Source organism: Sciurus vulgaris (assembly GCF_902686455.1).
Source record: "Sciurus vulgaris genome assembly, chromosome: 8".
In the NCBI taxonomy this organism is placed as follows: domain Eukaryota; kingdom Metazoa; phylum Chordata; class Mammalia; order Rodentia; family Sciuridae; genus Sciurus; species Sciurus vulgaris.
In genome coordinates, this window is record NC_136468.1 from 118,788,594 (window position 1) to 118,802,129 (window position 13,536).

Below are 13,536 nucleotides of genomic sequence, written 5' to 3' on the forward strand. Positions count from 1 at the left end.
TTAAATAAAATACACATGTGTGGTTTGAAAACAACAGCATGGGAAGTTCATATCGAAAGGTAAAAGTGTTAAACGCTAAAAAAATCATCACTCTGCCCACGGTGGAACACTGTTGAGAGTTTTGTTGTCTACCAGTTGTTTTAATAATAGTTTGCTGAAATTAAGCATCAACAGTTTAGTGTTCTCCATCCCGCTGAAGTAACACGCTGACAGAAATTGGAAAATGTTTAAAATTTGTGCTAAGAGCAAGAGGAACATAACAAAATGTTGTGAGTATTCTTGTGTGTGTGTGTGTGGTGTGTGTGTGTGTGTGTGTGTGTTGTGTGTAGTGGGGGGTTTGCTGGGGATCAAACCCTGAACCTTGCACTAGCTAACAAGTGCCTCTGTCCTCCTGAGCTAAATCCCCAGCCAGTGAGTACCTTCTGATTGTAATTTATAAAAGAAAACACAAATTATGACAAGATTGAAATATGGAAATGAAAAGTTGTATTAGTATTATAGGAATATGGGTGCTTCCCCCCCTAAAATTTTCTTAAATATCTTGCAGTTTCAAAAGTGGAGCAGAAATTTTAAAAAAATAATCTTTAAGGATAAATGGATGTGGGGTGTAGTGAAAATAAAAAAAAATAGAAAATGGGCAAAGAATACATATGAAGTTCAAGTTAGCATTTACTTTTAGAAAGAAGGGAAATAGGATCAAGAAGAAAGTACAGAGAAAGGAGTACAGATAAGTTATAATAAATTGTGTCAGGGTGTGGTGCACATACTTACATCTCAGTGACTCGGGAGAATTGCAAATTCAAAACCAGCTTCATCAACTTATGGAGAACTTGTCCCAAAATTAAAAGAAGAGCTAAGAGCAGGAGAGAAGATGAGCTCAGTGGTAAATCTCCCTCCCATTCAATCCCCAGTACCACCAATAAATCAATAATAAATAGTTTAAGATATATAAAATTTTGAGTGGGTAGATATAAAGGTGTTTCACCATATTATTATTCGTTGTGCTTCTCTGTATTGTTTGAAATATTTTCATTAAATTATTTTTTTATATAAAAGCAGGGCCTGAATAGGAAATACACCATAATAGTGGTAATAGTGGTATGGTAATAGCCCTGAGAACAATGATGATAATAGTCCCAGGAAATACAAACAAGGATATTCATGTATCATGTATAATTCATTAAAAAAGCTTTATTTCAAGTGATCATGCATATCTGAATAACATACAGCTTTGATATAAAAGAAGTATTCTATAATCCTCTGAGGTAATTTGTTTCACAGGTCATCCCAGATTGCTCCTTTCCTAAACTACTGTTACATGCCTTAAGAAAAAGAGATACAGAGAAAAAGAGAAAGAAGGAAGGGAAGAAGGAAAGGAGGATGGAAGGACGAAAGGCAGGAAGGAGGGAAGCAAGGAAAGAAAAAAAGAAGGGGAGAAAAGAGAAGAGGGAGAGAGATGGAAATTTCCCTGATGATGCTAAACAAAATCAACTCAAAGTGAAATAGAAAAGTATGGTCCTCTAGGTTCAGGGATTGGTAATTTTTTTTTTTCCCCATAAAGGGTCAGATTGGAAATATTTTCAGTTTTGCAAGCCATACCATCATTCCAGCTCTGCAGGTGAAACATGAAAGCATCATAGACAACATAAACAAATGGGCTTGGCTGAGTTCCAATAAAACATATTTACACAAATAGTAGGTTGGTTTATCCCAAGGGCTTCAAAAGCTTAGTTGATCAGTGTCATTGGAACTCTTAGGGATCAATAAAAATACAGATCCCAGCTAGAAAATCTCTGGGAGTAACTGAGACTCTGATTTTGGTGCGCCTTGTGTAGGTTGTTTGGTTTCAGTGCAGATGTTTTTAAGATGCTGTGATTTCCTATGTGTGTTTGCTGCCCGTTCTGGTCCTAAAATGTATCTGAGTACCCAATAAATCATACCTGGCAATGAGGGTTCAGATGGAGAATCACCATCAAATTTCTCTTTCCATTTGTGAAAGTGAACATCCCAGGTAATAAGCATTCAAACCTTAAGCCAAAGTCAAACCTTTTATTTTTACCCAAGGATTCCAAATGGACAGCAGAGTCGCTGTAAAACTTTATTGCAGTCATGATCTGTGATAATAGCCCCGGGAAATACAAACAAGGACATTCAGTTATCATATGTAATTCATAAAATCTGAGGCTTTATCTCAAGTGATTGCGCACATTCAAATAAGATGTACCACGCCAGGAAACCTTACAGAACAAAATGCTTCTCAGAGCTTGATAAAGCAGGTGCTCAAGGGAATCAATAAAATTCAGGAGTTCATGGAGAGACAATCAGTTCTGAGTCTCTGAGCTGGAAAGAATATAACCTCAAGATGGCAGCCACAGCCAAGGCTCGAAGCCTCTACTTCCCAGTGGCTGGTGCCACATTCTGGACCTGCACCTGCAATGCCCTTTGTTTTCTCCCACCAATTACACGCATGCTGGGACCCTATGTCTTCCCCACTTCCTGGCAAATTCCTGGTTGTTCCCTTTCTGTACATGGATCTCACAAGGCCTTTTCTTTTCTCTTCTCATGTATCACAAACCATCTATGCACACACCACCCCCCCAACTGGTTAATCTTTGTCTGTGTGTAATACACACTATACTCACTACTAAACTTTATTAACTAACAGTTCTTTTCTTTTATCCATGATCCCTGTACTCCTGTATACTGGGCTCCCAGCAGGTACAATTTACATCAATGTTATTTCTTTTGTTTTCATGTCTGAATTATATGTATGTATTTCTTTTAAAAATTTCAAGTCCTATGACCCATGGAGAACCTGAAGTCAGATAAATGGACAGTCAAAGCCTTGTCTTTCTGCATACATCGCCCTCCTTCAGGACCTTACACACCCAGTGTGCAATTGATGTTCTCTCATCACAGTCCTTTCAATCCTTCTCTTGCCAACTGGTTGATATTATGAGATTCATTTAACTGCTTCCCTTAATTTTTCATGCAGTCTTAAGTTTTAACCAAAGACTTGGAAAGTAAAAAACATATAAGGCCAAAAGATTTAGATTGGTGTCAGGAAACCTGCTTTTCGTCCTGGTTCTTCTCCTCTTTAACCCCCCAAAAGTCCTTTTCCCTCTCTAGACTTCAGCTTGCCCATCTATAAAATGAGACCTTAGGAAATAGGACTAGATGGTCTATCCCATTCCTTCATTTTATACCTTCATCCTACCTAAGCACAGGGCAGAAGTGTGAAACCACAGACTTTGAGACTAGACATTGCCATATACTAGCTATGTGATTTGGGGAAGATTATCTAACTTCTCTGAGGTTTATTTGTTTTCTTCCATGAAGCGAAAACTAAAACTAGAAATCCCTACCCATACAGTACACTTATGAGAAGAAGAGATAGTGGAAGTACAGTCCCTACAGGAGACTAAATGACAATACTGACCAAAGGGCAACTGTCATCCTTGTGCATTTGTCATGGAATTGTGTTTGGGCAACAGATGGAACAAGTATGATGTTTCTTAGGGCCTCCAATAAGAAGCACCAGAAATCATGATGTATGATTCATCAGCAAAATTTTGGAAAAGCCGATGCTAGGAAACCTTCCTCATTAAGATCTGAGCAGAAAGAGGCTGCCCCTCACCTACCTGGGGACTCTCAAGTTCAGGGAGGATTAATCAGTAACCTGAAAAAATAGGAGGGGTGATACGGAAGGCAGGAAGAGAGGTTGGGCATTTATTTATATGACTACCCCTACACAAGCTCCGAGGGCAAAGAATGCCCTTTCCATGGCAACTGACATCAACAGACTTTCGCCAGCTTGAACTGTGGACTTGGAGAATGCTTCCCTCTGAAAAAGGGAAACCCACTATCCTTCTCTATGTGCTCATGAGCTGGGTACCACCTCACAGGCTGGACTCAGGGGCAGTCCCCTCACCAGCTTCCTGCTACTTTCAGAGTGACTTCCCTACCCTCCTGCTTATCTTCCTTTTTTTCTTCTTAGATTGGTGCCCTCCCCTCCTTATGAAGCAGGGGTCTGATATCTTCAGCCCTCCCAGCACTTCCCAGTCTAGTCCAATAGGGTCTCCAGTGAAATAAGATCTAAAAGGTCAGAGTTTTCACCTTGTAACTAAAAACTAATCCTGAAGAAGAGAAGAACAAGAAGGAGAGAGAATCATCCTATTAGTGGAGAAAGCACTAGTCAGAAAGCTGGCACAGGTCAAGGACAATAGCAGAGCAAGCCAGGAAAGAGGGAGAATATGTTCTAGTTGTCAGTCCCAACTCCTGAGACAAAACCCTATCGGCTTCATCAATGAGAACATGTTCAAAATCTTTCATGGGAAAACAACAGTATCTTCAACAAATGGTGCTGGGAGAACTGGATATCCACAGGCAAAAGGATGAAGTTGTACCCCTGCCTCACACCAAACACAAAAATTTACTCAATATAGATGAAACCTGAAGGTAAGAGCTAAAGCTATGAAACTAAGGAGGAAACATGGAGACAAAACTCCAAAACCTTGAACTTGGCAATGGACTCTTAGACGTTATACCAGGAGTATAAAAAAAGGTACAATAGATAAATTGAACTTCACCAAGAGTTTTTTAAAATATATATTATTTTTATGTGGTGCTGAGGATGAAACCCAGTGTCTCCTGTGTGTTCCAGGCAGGTGCTCTACCACTGAGCAACAACCCCAGCCCTCACCAAGGTTTAAAATCTCTGGGCATCAAAGGATATTATTAATAAAGTGAAAAACAATCTACAGAATAGCAGAATGCATTTTCAAGTTACATATCTGATAAGGGTCTGGAATCCAGAACATACAAAGATCTTTTACAACTGAACAACAAAAAAACAGGCAACCTAAATTAAAAAAAAAAAAAAAAGTATATGTAGGCCAGGACAGGAAAATAATAATACAAAAAGGAAAAATAATTCTGGTACTTAGAAGATTTGTACAAGTACATTTCCTTTAAAGAAAGAATAACCAAATGCAATGTGTAGACCTCATCTGGGTCTGGATTCAAATAAACTAACTGTAAGAGAGAATATTTTAGATAATCAGGAAGTCTGGGTTATGGAATAGCTATTAAACAACCTAAATTAGGAAATCAATGTAAATTTTGGTAGACATTATTACAGCACAACTGTTATGGTTTTAAAAAGTCAAAGTTGCATCCTGAAGAATTTACAATGAAATGACATGATCTCTAGGATCTGATGTAAACTATTGCTGAAAAATGGCAAACTATTGATAATTATTAAAGCCAAATGATTAGCATAGTATATATGAGTACTCATTATACTCTTACATCTCTGTCTGTGTATGTTTGAAATCTTCCATAATAAAAAATTGCAAATGTTACTTAATTATGTTTTTGTCTCAGCTTTAGGTAATCAGAAAAATAAAAGCACTGGCAACTGTTTTTTTCAGCACCCTAGCTAGAGTAGAAGGCTCTACTTCAAATCAACCCTACCTCAGATCTTAGCCAGGGCAGATCTTTTGCAAAATGCTGAGATTGTGCTAATCTCTCCTTTGGTGCTGGATGGGGAAGGATAAGAAAAAGGAGAAAACTTGCTATAGCCAATAAGATTTTGCTATAGCCAATAATTTTTTGATAGAGCAATAAGCACTTTGTAATTGCTGAAAAGGGGAAAAGTCAGAACCATTCCTAGGTGCTATCAGAAATGCCACTTCTCTCTCTGCCCTGCTGTAACCCAAAGAGTTTCTCAGTGAGTGCTGAAGGCTCTTTCTCAATCAGTTAGGTTTATTATCATTTACATTTCAGTAACTTTATGTTTTCAAATAAATTCACTAAATCCTCACCACCCACCACTCAATGTAGACAAGGCAAGAATTATTATGCCCAATTTACTCATGATGAAGGAAGCTCTAGAGTTTATGCTCTTTGCTCCCAGATCACTTGTTAGTGAGAAACGAACAGACCCGGAGTCCACTTCCTCCAATTATTCTCCTAGATGGTTTTGTCACCAAGGTTCTACTGGTCCTATGTTTGTTCTTATTCTTTATCATTCATCTACTCACCCTCCCTTCCTTCCTTCCATCTTTTTATTTTTTCCTCTCTCTCCTTCTTTCTTTCCTTCTTTCTTTCTTTTTTTTTCTTTCTTCTACCGTTGCTTTAACCTTTATCAGAGATTCGCTTTGGAGATAGAAAAATGCCCACCAAATCCTATAAGGAAGTTTTCTTTTCTTGTCTTTTTCTGACTGTCAAGGGCATATCTTAGAAATCAGAGTTTTCTGAAGTTGGTGGGAAAGGGTTGCTTTGTTTTATTTTTGGATTTTTGCTTGGTTTTGTTTTACCATCATAAAGAATGGATTTGAACAGTTTCAAGAAAGGAAAAGTGAAGAAGGAATAGGAGGCTTGTTCCTGTAGGTCGGTCAAGAGCTCTTCCCAGCTTTCAAAGGTACGCAGTGATTAGCCAATCCCTGAGAACTCTCAGCCTGCAAACTGAGCCTGCAGTTCCAGGTTGGCAGGGAGAGAAGGCTAAATGGTAGGGGAACATCCTAGGGGTTAGGTTTAGAGAGAATAAAAATCCCTCAGAGGGTCAGCAATGAAAGGCCCGGGGAACCAATTCCAACTGAATATGAAGAGCCTCCTTCAGTGAAAAGAACAGTGAACTAAGAGACACAGATCTGTTTCTACTCCTGATTTAGGATTCTGAGAAGTACTTTATTTACATCCCCAGGTTTTTCATTTCCCTGCTGCCAAGGATTGTATGTCTCCTCTTCAAAACTCACACTGAAACTTAGTCCTCAAATCCATGTATTGATAGTATTTGGAGGTAAAGCTTTGGGAGGCAATTGGGATTAGATAAGGTCATGGGGGCCAGCCCCTATGATGAAGGAAGGGAAATCTGAGCTGATACGCTTGCGCTGTCTTGCCATGTAATGCCTCTTGTCATGTCAGGAAGGTCTTTTGATATTAAGCTTCCCAGTATCCAGAGTCATAAGCCAAGTAAACTTCTATTTTTATAATTAACCAAGTCTGTGGTATTCAGTTATAGTACAGAAAATGAACCTGTCAATTAAAAAGAAAAGTCACTGGTCCCTTTCAAAATTGGTATTGACTTTCTATGTTGAAGGGTCTCAGAAATATCACATGGAATCAGATTTTAACCTGACAGGACACAAAGACCTATGGCTGCCTCGAGGTTGAGGTCAGTCCTTAGATGTCCTTAACTCCTTTTTTTAAATTGATGAATAAATATTTAACACACTTATCCTGTAAACCATAATGTTTTGAAATGAGTACACATTATGTAATGGTTCAATAGAGCCAATTAACATATTATTACCACACAAATATGTGTGTATGTGAGAACACTTAAAATCTGCTTTCTTGGCAATTTTCAAGTATATACAATACATTGTCATTGACTATAGTCACCATGTTGTACAATAGATCTCTTGAACTTATTTCTCCTATTTATGTAACATTTGCATTCTTTGACCTCCCCTCCCCACCCCCAGCTTCTGGTAACCACCATTCTATTCTCTACTTATATAAAATCAATATTTTTAATCCCATATATTAATGAGATCAGGGGGTATTTGCTTTTTTTTTTGTTCAGCTTATTTCACTTCACATAGTATCCTCCAGGTTCATCCATGTTGTCACAAGGAACAATATTTCCTTCTTTCTTTGAAAAGCTAAATAGTACTCTATTGTATGTACATATATGACGTTTTCTGTACCGATTCATTTGGTGATGGACACTAAGGTTGATTCCATGTCTTCACTATTATGAATCATGCTGCAATAAATGTGATAGTGCAGGAATTTTCTTGACCTGTTCATTTCATATCCTTTGAATATATCCCCAGAAATGGGATTGTTAAATCATATGGTATCCTGATTCCTTAACTCCCTCTTAATCTTCTATTAAATACAGCTTTCACTGAAACTTTGTAAACCTGTTACGTTCCCAACCTGTACCTCAGTGGGGAACAAGGAGTTCCACTAAACTCCACTGGCTCCTTCATGCATGAAACAGGACTTTACCCTAAGCAGCAAAAAAGCTTAAAGGACAAGTTCATAGGAACCTACAGAGCTGCCTCTTGGTGAATGAGAGCAGGCAGCTTCTGAGACAGCCAGGGCCCAGTCCCCAGTGCAGTGTACTCACCGAGATCTTAGTAAAAATGTAGAGCAGCAGGGACAGAACAGAAAGGTAGATCTGAATCCTCTTGCCTCCAAACCGCTTCCGTAGGTACTCTGGCATTGTTACCACCTGCATGGAATAGAAGAGAGGTCACCACTAGCTAGAGTGACCAGAGAGTCCAGAGAACACAGAAAAATGAGATCCATCCTGGTGCTAGAGCCACAATTATATGGTCAAGGATTCATTATCCTTGTTGGTCTGGGAAGTCTGCAAAGTGACCAGATGAACATAGACATTCAGCCATTTGCTCATTCCAATCTCACCTGTCTTATCATTATAGGAGTAGCTAGGTGTTATCCCAGCACACAAAGAATGCCCAAAAAACACCTGTTTTTGAATGACTACATGACTGGACTTAACTAAGGAGACAGAACCTTGTCCTGGAGAGGAGGAAAAATGTATATATAAATAGAAATAAATATATCTCTATATAGAGAGATATATTCCCATACAAACGCCTACTGAAAAACAAGATATCATAACAATGGTGGCATCTTGCCAGTGTACCAAACAAGTTGACCAGCCTGCATGTGACCTTTTCCATGCTCTTCACATAGGCAGTGCCATGATTGTAGCTGTATGTCTGCCCAAATGTTCTCCCAGTTCCTTCCTGCAAATTTCAACCACACTTCTGATATTACTTACTCCGTCCTGAGCCTGTTGTCCTCTGGGACCAAATATGTGTCACCTTCAATCTGCGAGTCTCCAGAAGATGTAGCACCTTCCCTGTTTCTCCCATATTGCTTTTAGCTCCTAATGTATAAACCTACACATAGGATGTGCTCAGTATATCTCACCAAACAGATGATACTAAAGCTGCTCTATCTAAAATGTCAGAGAGACATAGTCAGGAGACCAACCATGCATTTAATAGTTGAGTACCAGCTGCATGCTCAGCAAATAAGAGCTACTGATGTACGTAAAGGGGAAATACATTCTTTTTCTCAATCTGCTTCCTTTCTAGAGGGAGAGACTAGATATAGTTGTATATCAAGAGCAAATGTATGGCAATGTAGTGCATGGACATACCCAGAGTGAGGGGACAGGATGTTTCAGAGGTGTTTGAATAGTGTGAGGTTTCTTAGGAAACCTTCTTAGAGGGAAGAGTCATGAGTCTTGACTGAAAAGAGCCAGTGGATCTGTTTAATGACCCTAGAGGCAGTCAGGAACTATTTTACAACCTGGAACTAAAAACAAACACAGGGTTTTCTCTGCCATTTATTCCATAAAGTTTTCTCTGTCCTCCAGAAGGATCAAAATCACACATACATTTGTCAGCAGGGAATGGAATAACAGAGTGAATACTTACTCCAGCCTTAATGTAAATGGGAACAAACACCCAGCCCAGCACAACCACTAAAACCAGGGCCTGAAACCGAAACAACAGGTAGATTCAAATTAGGAGAAACTTTAACTCATCCCTGCTTACCTGAAGGGCCCCTCAACTTCTGAAGAAAAATCACCCGGCATTTTCTCTTTTGGATCTAAGAACAGCTCCTGGGTGGCCCTTAGAGACCGGATGTTTTGTTGCCCAATTGGCCTAAAGAAACAGAAAATACCACTAACATCACAGCCCTGGGGCCCCAACCAGAGCACTGAGATCTCCTTTGCCTCTTCCCTATACTACATGGGATAAAATACCATTTAGACAATAATGGTAATAATAAAAAATAATAATAATAAATCTGATGATAAGCATTTCCAAACTTGGCTAGAAGGGTACTGGGGCCTCATTTTTTTAACACCAAAGGGAAAAAGAAAAAATAGTCTTACCACCCTCATGCTACTCTGGTGGAAGGAAAACAACCCCTGGGCTCCTAAAGCCATGCTCCTCCATCTGCATCCCAGGATGGCTCTGAGAGGTCCCCTACTGTCTCAAGCTCCTCTGAACATAGATTGATCCAGCTAAGTTCTAAGGTTCTGGTACAGTTTGGATACATTTTAGTGGGAGGTGGTGGAACCTTTAAGAGGTGGGGCAGAGTGGGAGGTTCTTAGGTCACTGAGAGTGCTGCTCACAGAAGGGATTAAGGTACATCTGGAGTAATCCCCTGGTAGCTGTAGAGAGAAAGTGTGATAAGTGTCTGAGCCTGGCCCCACCCATCCTCATGGGATGTATTCTTATTTTGGACAATATTATCTCTCACACACAGTGCTGCTATCGCCTTCCACCAGGAGATGCTGCAGTCAAGAGGGCCCTCATCAGTGCCTGCATCATGCTGCTTGAACTTTTGGCCTTCAAAACTATGAGCTAAATAAATCTCATCTTCATAAAATTAGCTGACTTCTGAGTGTTTCATAATAGTAACGCAAAACAGTATAGCACAGTGGCACTGATGGTACTCACATTCCATTCAAAGCCCCCAGTGGCGATCCCTGAAGCTGCTCCAGTCCCAGCCAGCCCCACAAAGTGGCCACTTCCAATGTTACTGGCGAAGAGAGAGGCTCCAATCTGGAAACACAAAGATAAAGTCAGGTGAGTGCTCTATACCTGACTAGGACACTCGGGGTAGGCTACAAAAGAAGAGATATGCCAGCCCAAAGAGGACAACTGAAAATTTGACTGTGCTGGAATTTATTGATACCACTAGTTCACAAGGCAGATGTGGGGACTTGGGAAATAGTGAAGATGGGAAGGAAAGAATTGGTGAAGAAGCAGATGTTCCTCAAATCAGAACATCTATAAGTCTTTTGTGAGCCTCATGTCCAATAATGAAGAAGATGGGACATACATCAGGATTCCTCTAAAAGTCTCCTTCCAGGTTGTCTGCTCAGGGACAGGGACTGTACCAATCATCTGTGTTCTCAGCATTCCTGGTTGCTTAGGGCCTTGTCCAACATTGACTTTCAGTAAATATAGATAATGCTCTTAAAATGAATCACTTAAAAGAAGCCTCTGGGTCTTGGTCACCTTTTTGAAGGAAAAGGGGCATGGAGCTGAGGGTTTCTGAGTGATTCCTAGCTTCTAAACTACTGTGATTCTATGTGGTGCCAAGTAGCAAGAGATAATATTAATAGTAACAATAACTTTCTAAATCCATATAGTAATTTTATTTTTTAAAAAGGGCCCAGAGATTGCACAGAAAATGCAGAAAACATGGCAAGGATACACATATCTAAAGACATAGGTTAGAAGACAGATTAAAAGGACATATTTAAATGCCCAAGAATGGAAACCTAAAAGGAGAAAGGCGAGTGGGACTGTGAATGGGAATCCAAGAAGAAAATATCAAATGAAAGAAGAGGGTTCAGTTGCCTCTGAGGTGCAAAAGAACTCCAGAGAGTTCTAGAGTCTTTCTGTATGCAAAAAGATAAGGAACAAAAGCATTTGATAAGTACCAAATAAGTACAGATGCTCTTCAACTAAAAATATGGTTATGTCCCAATAAATCCATCATAAATTGAAATATTAAAAGTCCGGAATGCATTTGTTTAATGAACCTGACCTACTAAACATCACAACTCACTCTGTCCTACCTCAAATATGTTCAGAGCACTTACATTAGCCTACAGGTAGATATCTAACACAAAACCTATTTTATAGTAAAGTGTTGAATATCTCTTATATCTTATTGAAAACCATATTGAAAGTGAAAAACAGAATGGTTGTATTGGCACAATTTTGCACCATCATAAAGTTGAAAACATTATTAAGTTAAATAATCATAAGTTAGGGACCATCTGTGTAATTTCCCTTATCTTTACTAAACAGATAAAAGGATGCTTGTAGTTGTTTGTTTATTGTCCCTAAAACTGTCCAAATCTGGAAGAAAATACGTATTTCCCCAAAGACAGATTACTCCAAGAAATTGTCCTAACTATACCAGCCCTTGTCCCCAATACAAGGCAGCTGGTGCTTAGTGCCAAATGCTAAGTCATAGGAGAGGGATATCTCTGAAGGCTCAGGCAAAAGGAGGCCTCAGAATGATGAGGAGGAAACAGTGGTGTAAATGCATTCATTCATTGACCCAACCAATATTAACTTAGCAGCTATTTAATGTGTCCAGTGCTGGCCTAGACATTGGAGATTGAGCTGCAAATAACATAGACAAAAATATTCACAAGAAGCACAGTAAATAAAGAAAACAGAAAGGTCAGAGAGTGGTTAAGTGTTGCAAAGGGAATAAAGTAGAGAGAGTATGAGAGAGTGGTTAAAGAGTCAGAGAAAGTCCCTTGGTAGAGGTGATCTTTAAATTGAGATCTATGATACAAGCTACCTGTGTAGAGTTCAGGAAAAATCATTCCAACAAAGCAAAGATCCCCAGCTGGGAAAAGCATGCATGGTTGAGAAGCATAAAGATCAGAGTAGAGTGGAGTAAGATAGACCAGGAAGAAGGTGGTTTGAGATGAGGCCGAATAGTCAGGAGGGCCTGGGTCATGAAGATGCTAGTGAGCCAAGATAGGGAAAGTGAATTTTATTCTAATTGTGATGGAAGCCAGTAAAGGGTTTTAAATAGAGTGTGGACAAGATCTGATTTGTTTTAAGGATTTCTCTACATTGTGTGGAAAGTATAGGGTTGGGGGGGAAAGAAGAACAGAGAAACCAGGTGTGAGGCTATCTCTACATTTAGGTAAGCACAGATGGTGGGTTGGTCTAGGTTGGTAGGAGTGAGACAAAGACAAGCAGAGAGAGAGTGGGGCTCTGTTTCACAAAGTCGACAAGCTTTGTTGAGGGACTTGATGAGGGAAAGAGTATCTCTATGATTTGGGATTTGAATAACTGAGTGAATGCCATTCATTTAGAAGGGGAAGCTGAGAAAGTAGATTGTTCAGAGACATCCACCTGTGTCTGATCAAAGCTTGATGGGGATAAAAGTCTACTTTTAATAAAAACATTCCTTCTCCTAGTGTTCCTAAAAAGGCCCAAATCTAGAACAAAATATATATTTCCCAAAAGACAGATTACTCTGAGAAACTGTCCTTACTATTCCAGCCCCAATTCTGATGCATTATCTTTTCTTTTATCATCTCTCACTTGATAAATTATTAAGCCTAATGCTCTACTATTAAGGACATAATTATCAGAAATGATTAACTGAATTAGATTAATCTTAAATTCAAGAGGTCCTCTATAATATCCCTCCCTTGAAGGGAGATGTTGGACTTTAAGACATCTCCAGCTGTCCTGTCCTCCCCTTACCATCAGAGAGGGGACAATATGGAGATAGGAGTGTTTGGGGGTGCTAGAATGTTGTGGGACCTGGTTAGTTTCACTTCTGTCAGAGGTACTATTTCAGTCTCATTCTGCTCTCCTTCCTTTTACCCCGTGACTCAGACTCAATCATTTACAAAAACGCTGACTCTACCTTCTCAATGTCATTGCCACTTGGCACTTGCTATATCACCCTTGGCTGCTTACT

General features: G+C 39.5%; 1 protein-coding gene across 1 annotated transcript in view; it reads right to left on the bottom strand.

Moving 5' to 3' along the window:
* The window catches only part of LOC306667384 (sodium/glucose cotransporter 1), a 74,190-nt gene that overhangs the window by 38,316 nt on the left and 22,338 nt on the right, over positions 1 to 13,536 (bottom strand). The window contains exons 3-5 of the mRNA XM_079149922.1: positions 10,524 to 10,628; positions 9,489 to 9,548; positions 8,144 to 8,248 (exon numbers count right to left, since the gene is read on the bottom strand). Of these exons, the coding sequence (XP_079006048.1) occupies positions 8,144 to 8,248; positions 9,489 to 9,548; positions 10,524 to 10,628 (270 nt within the window). The remainder of the gene's footprint in view (positions 1 to 8,143; positions 8,249 to 9,488; positions 9,549 to 10,523; positions 10,629 to 13,536) is intronic.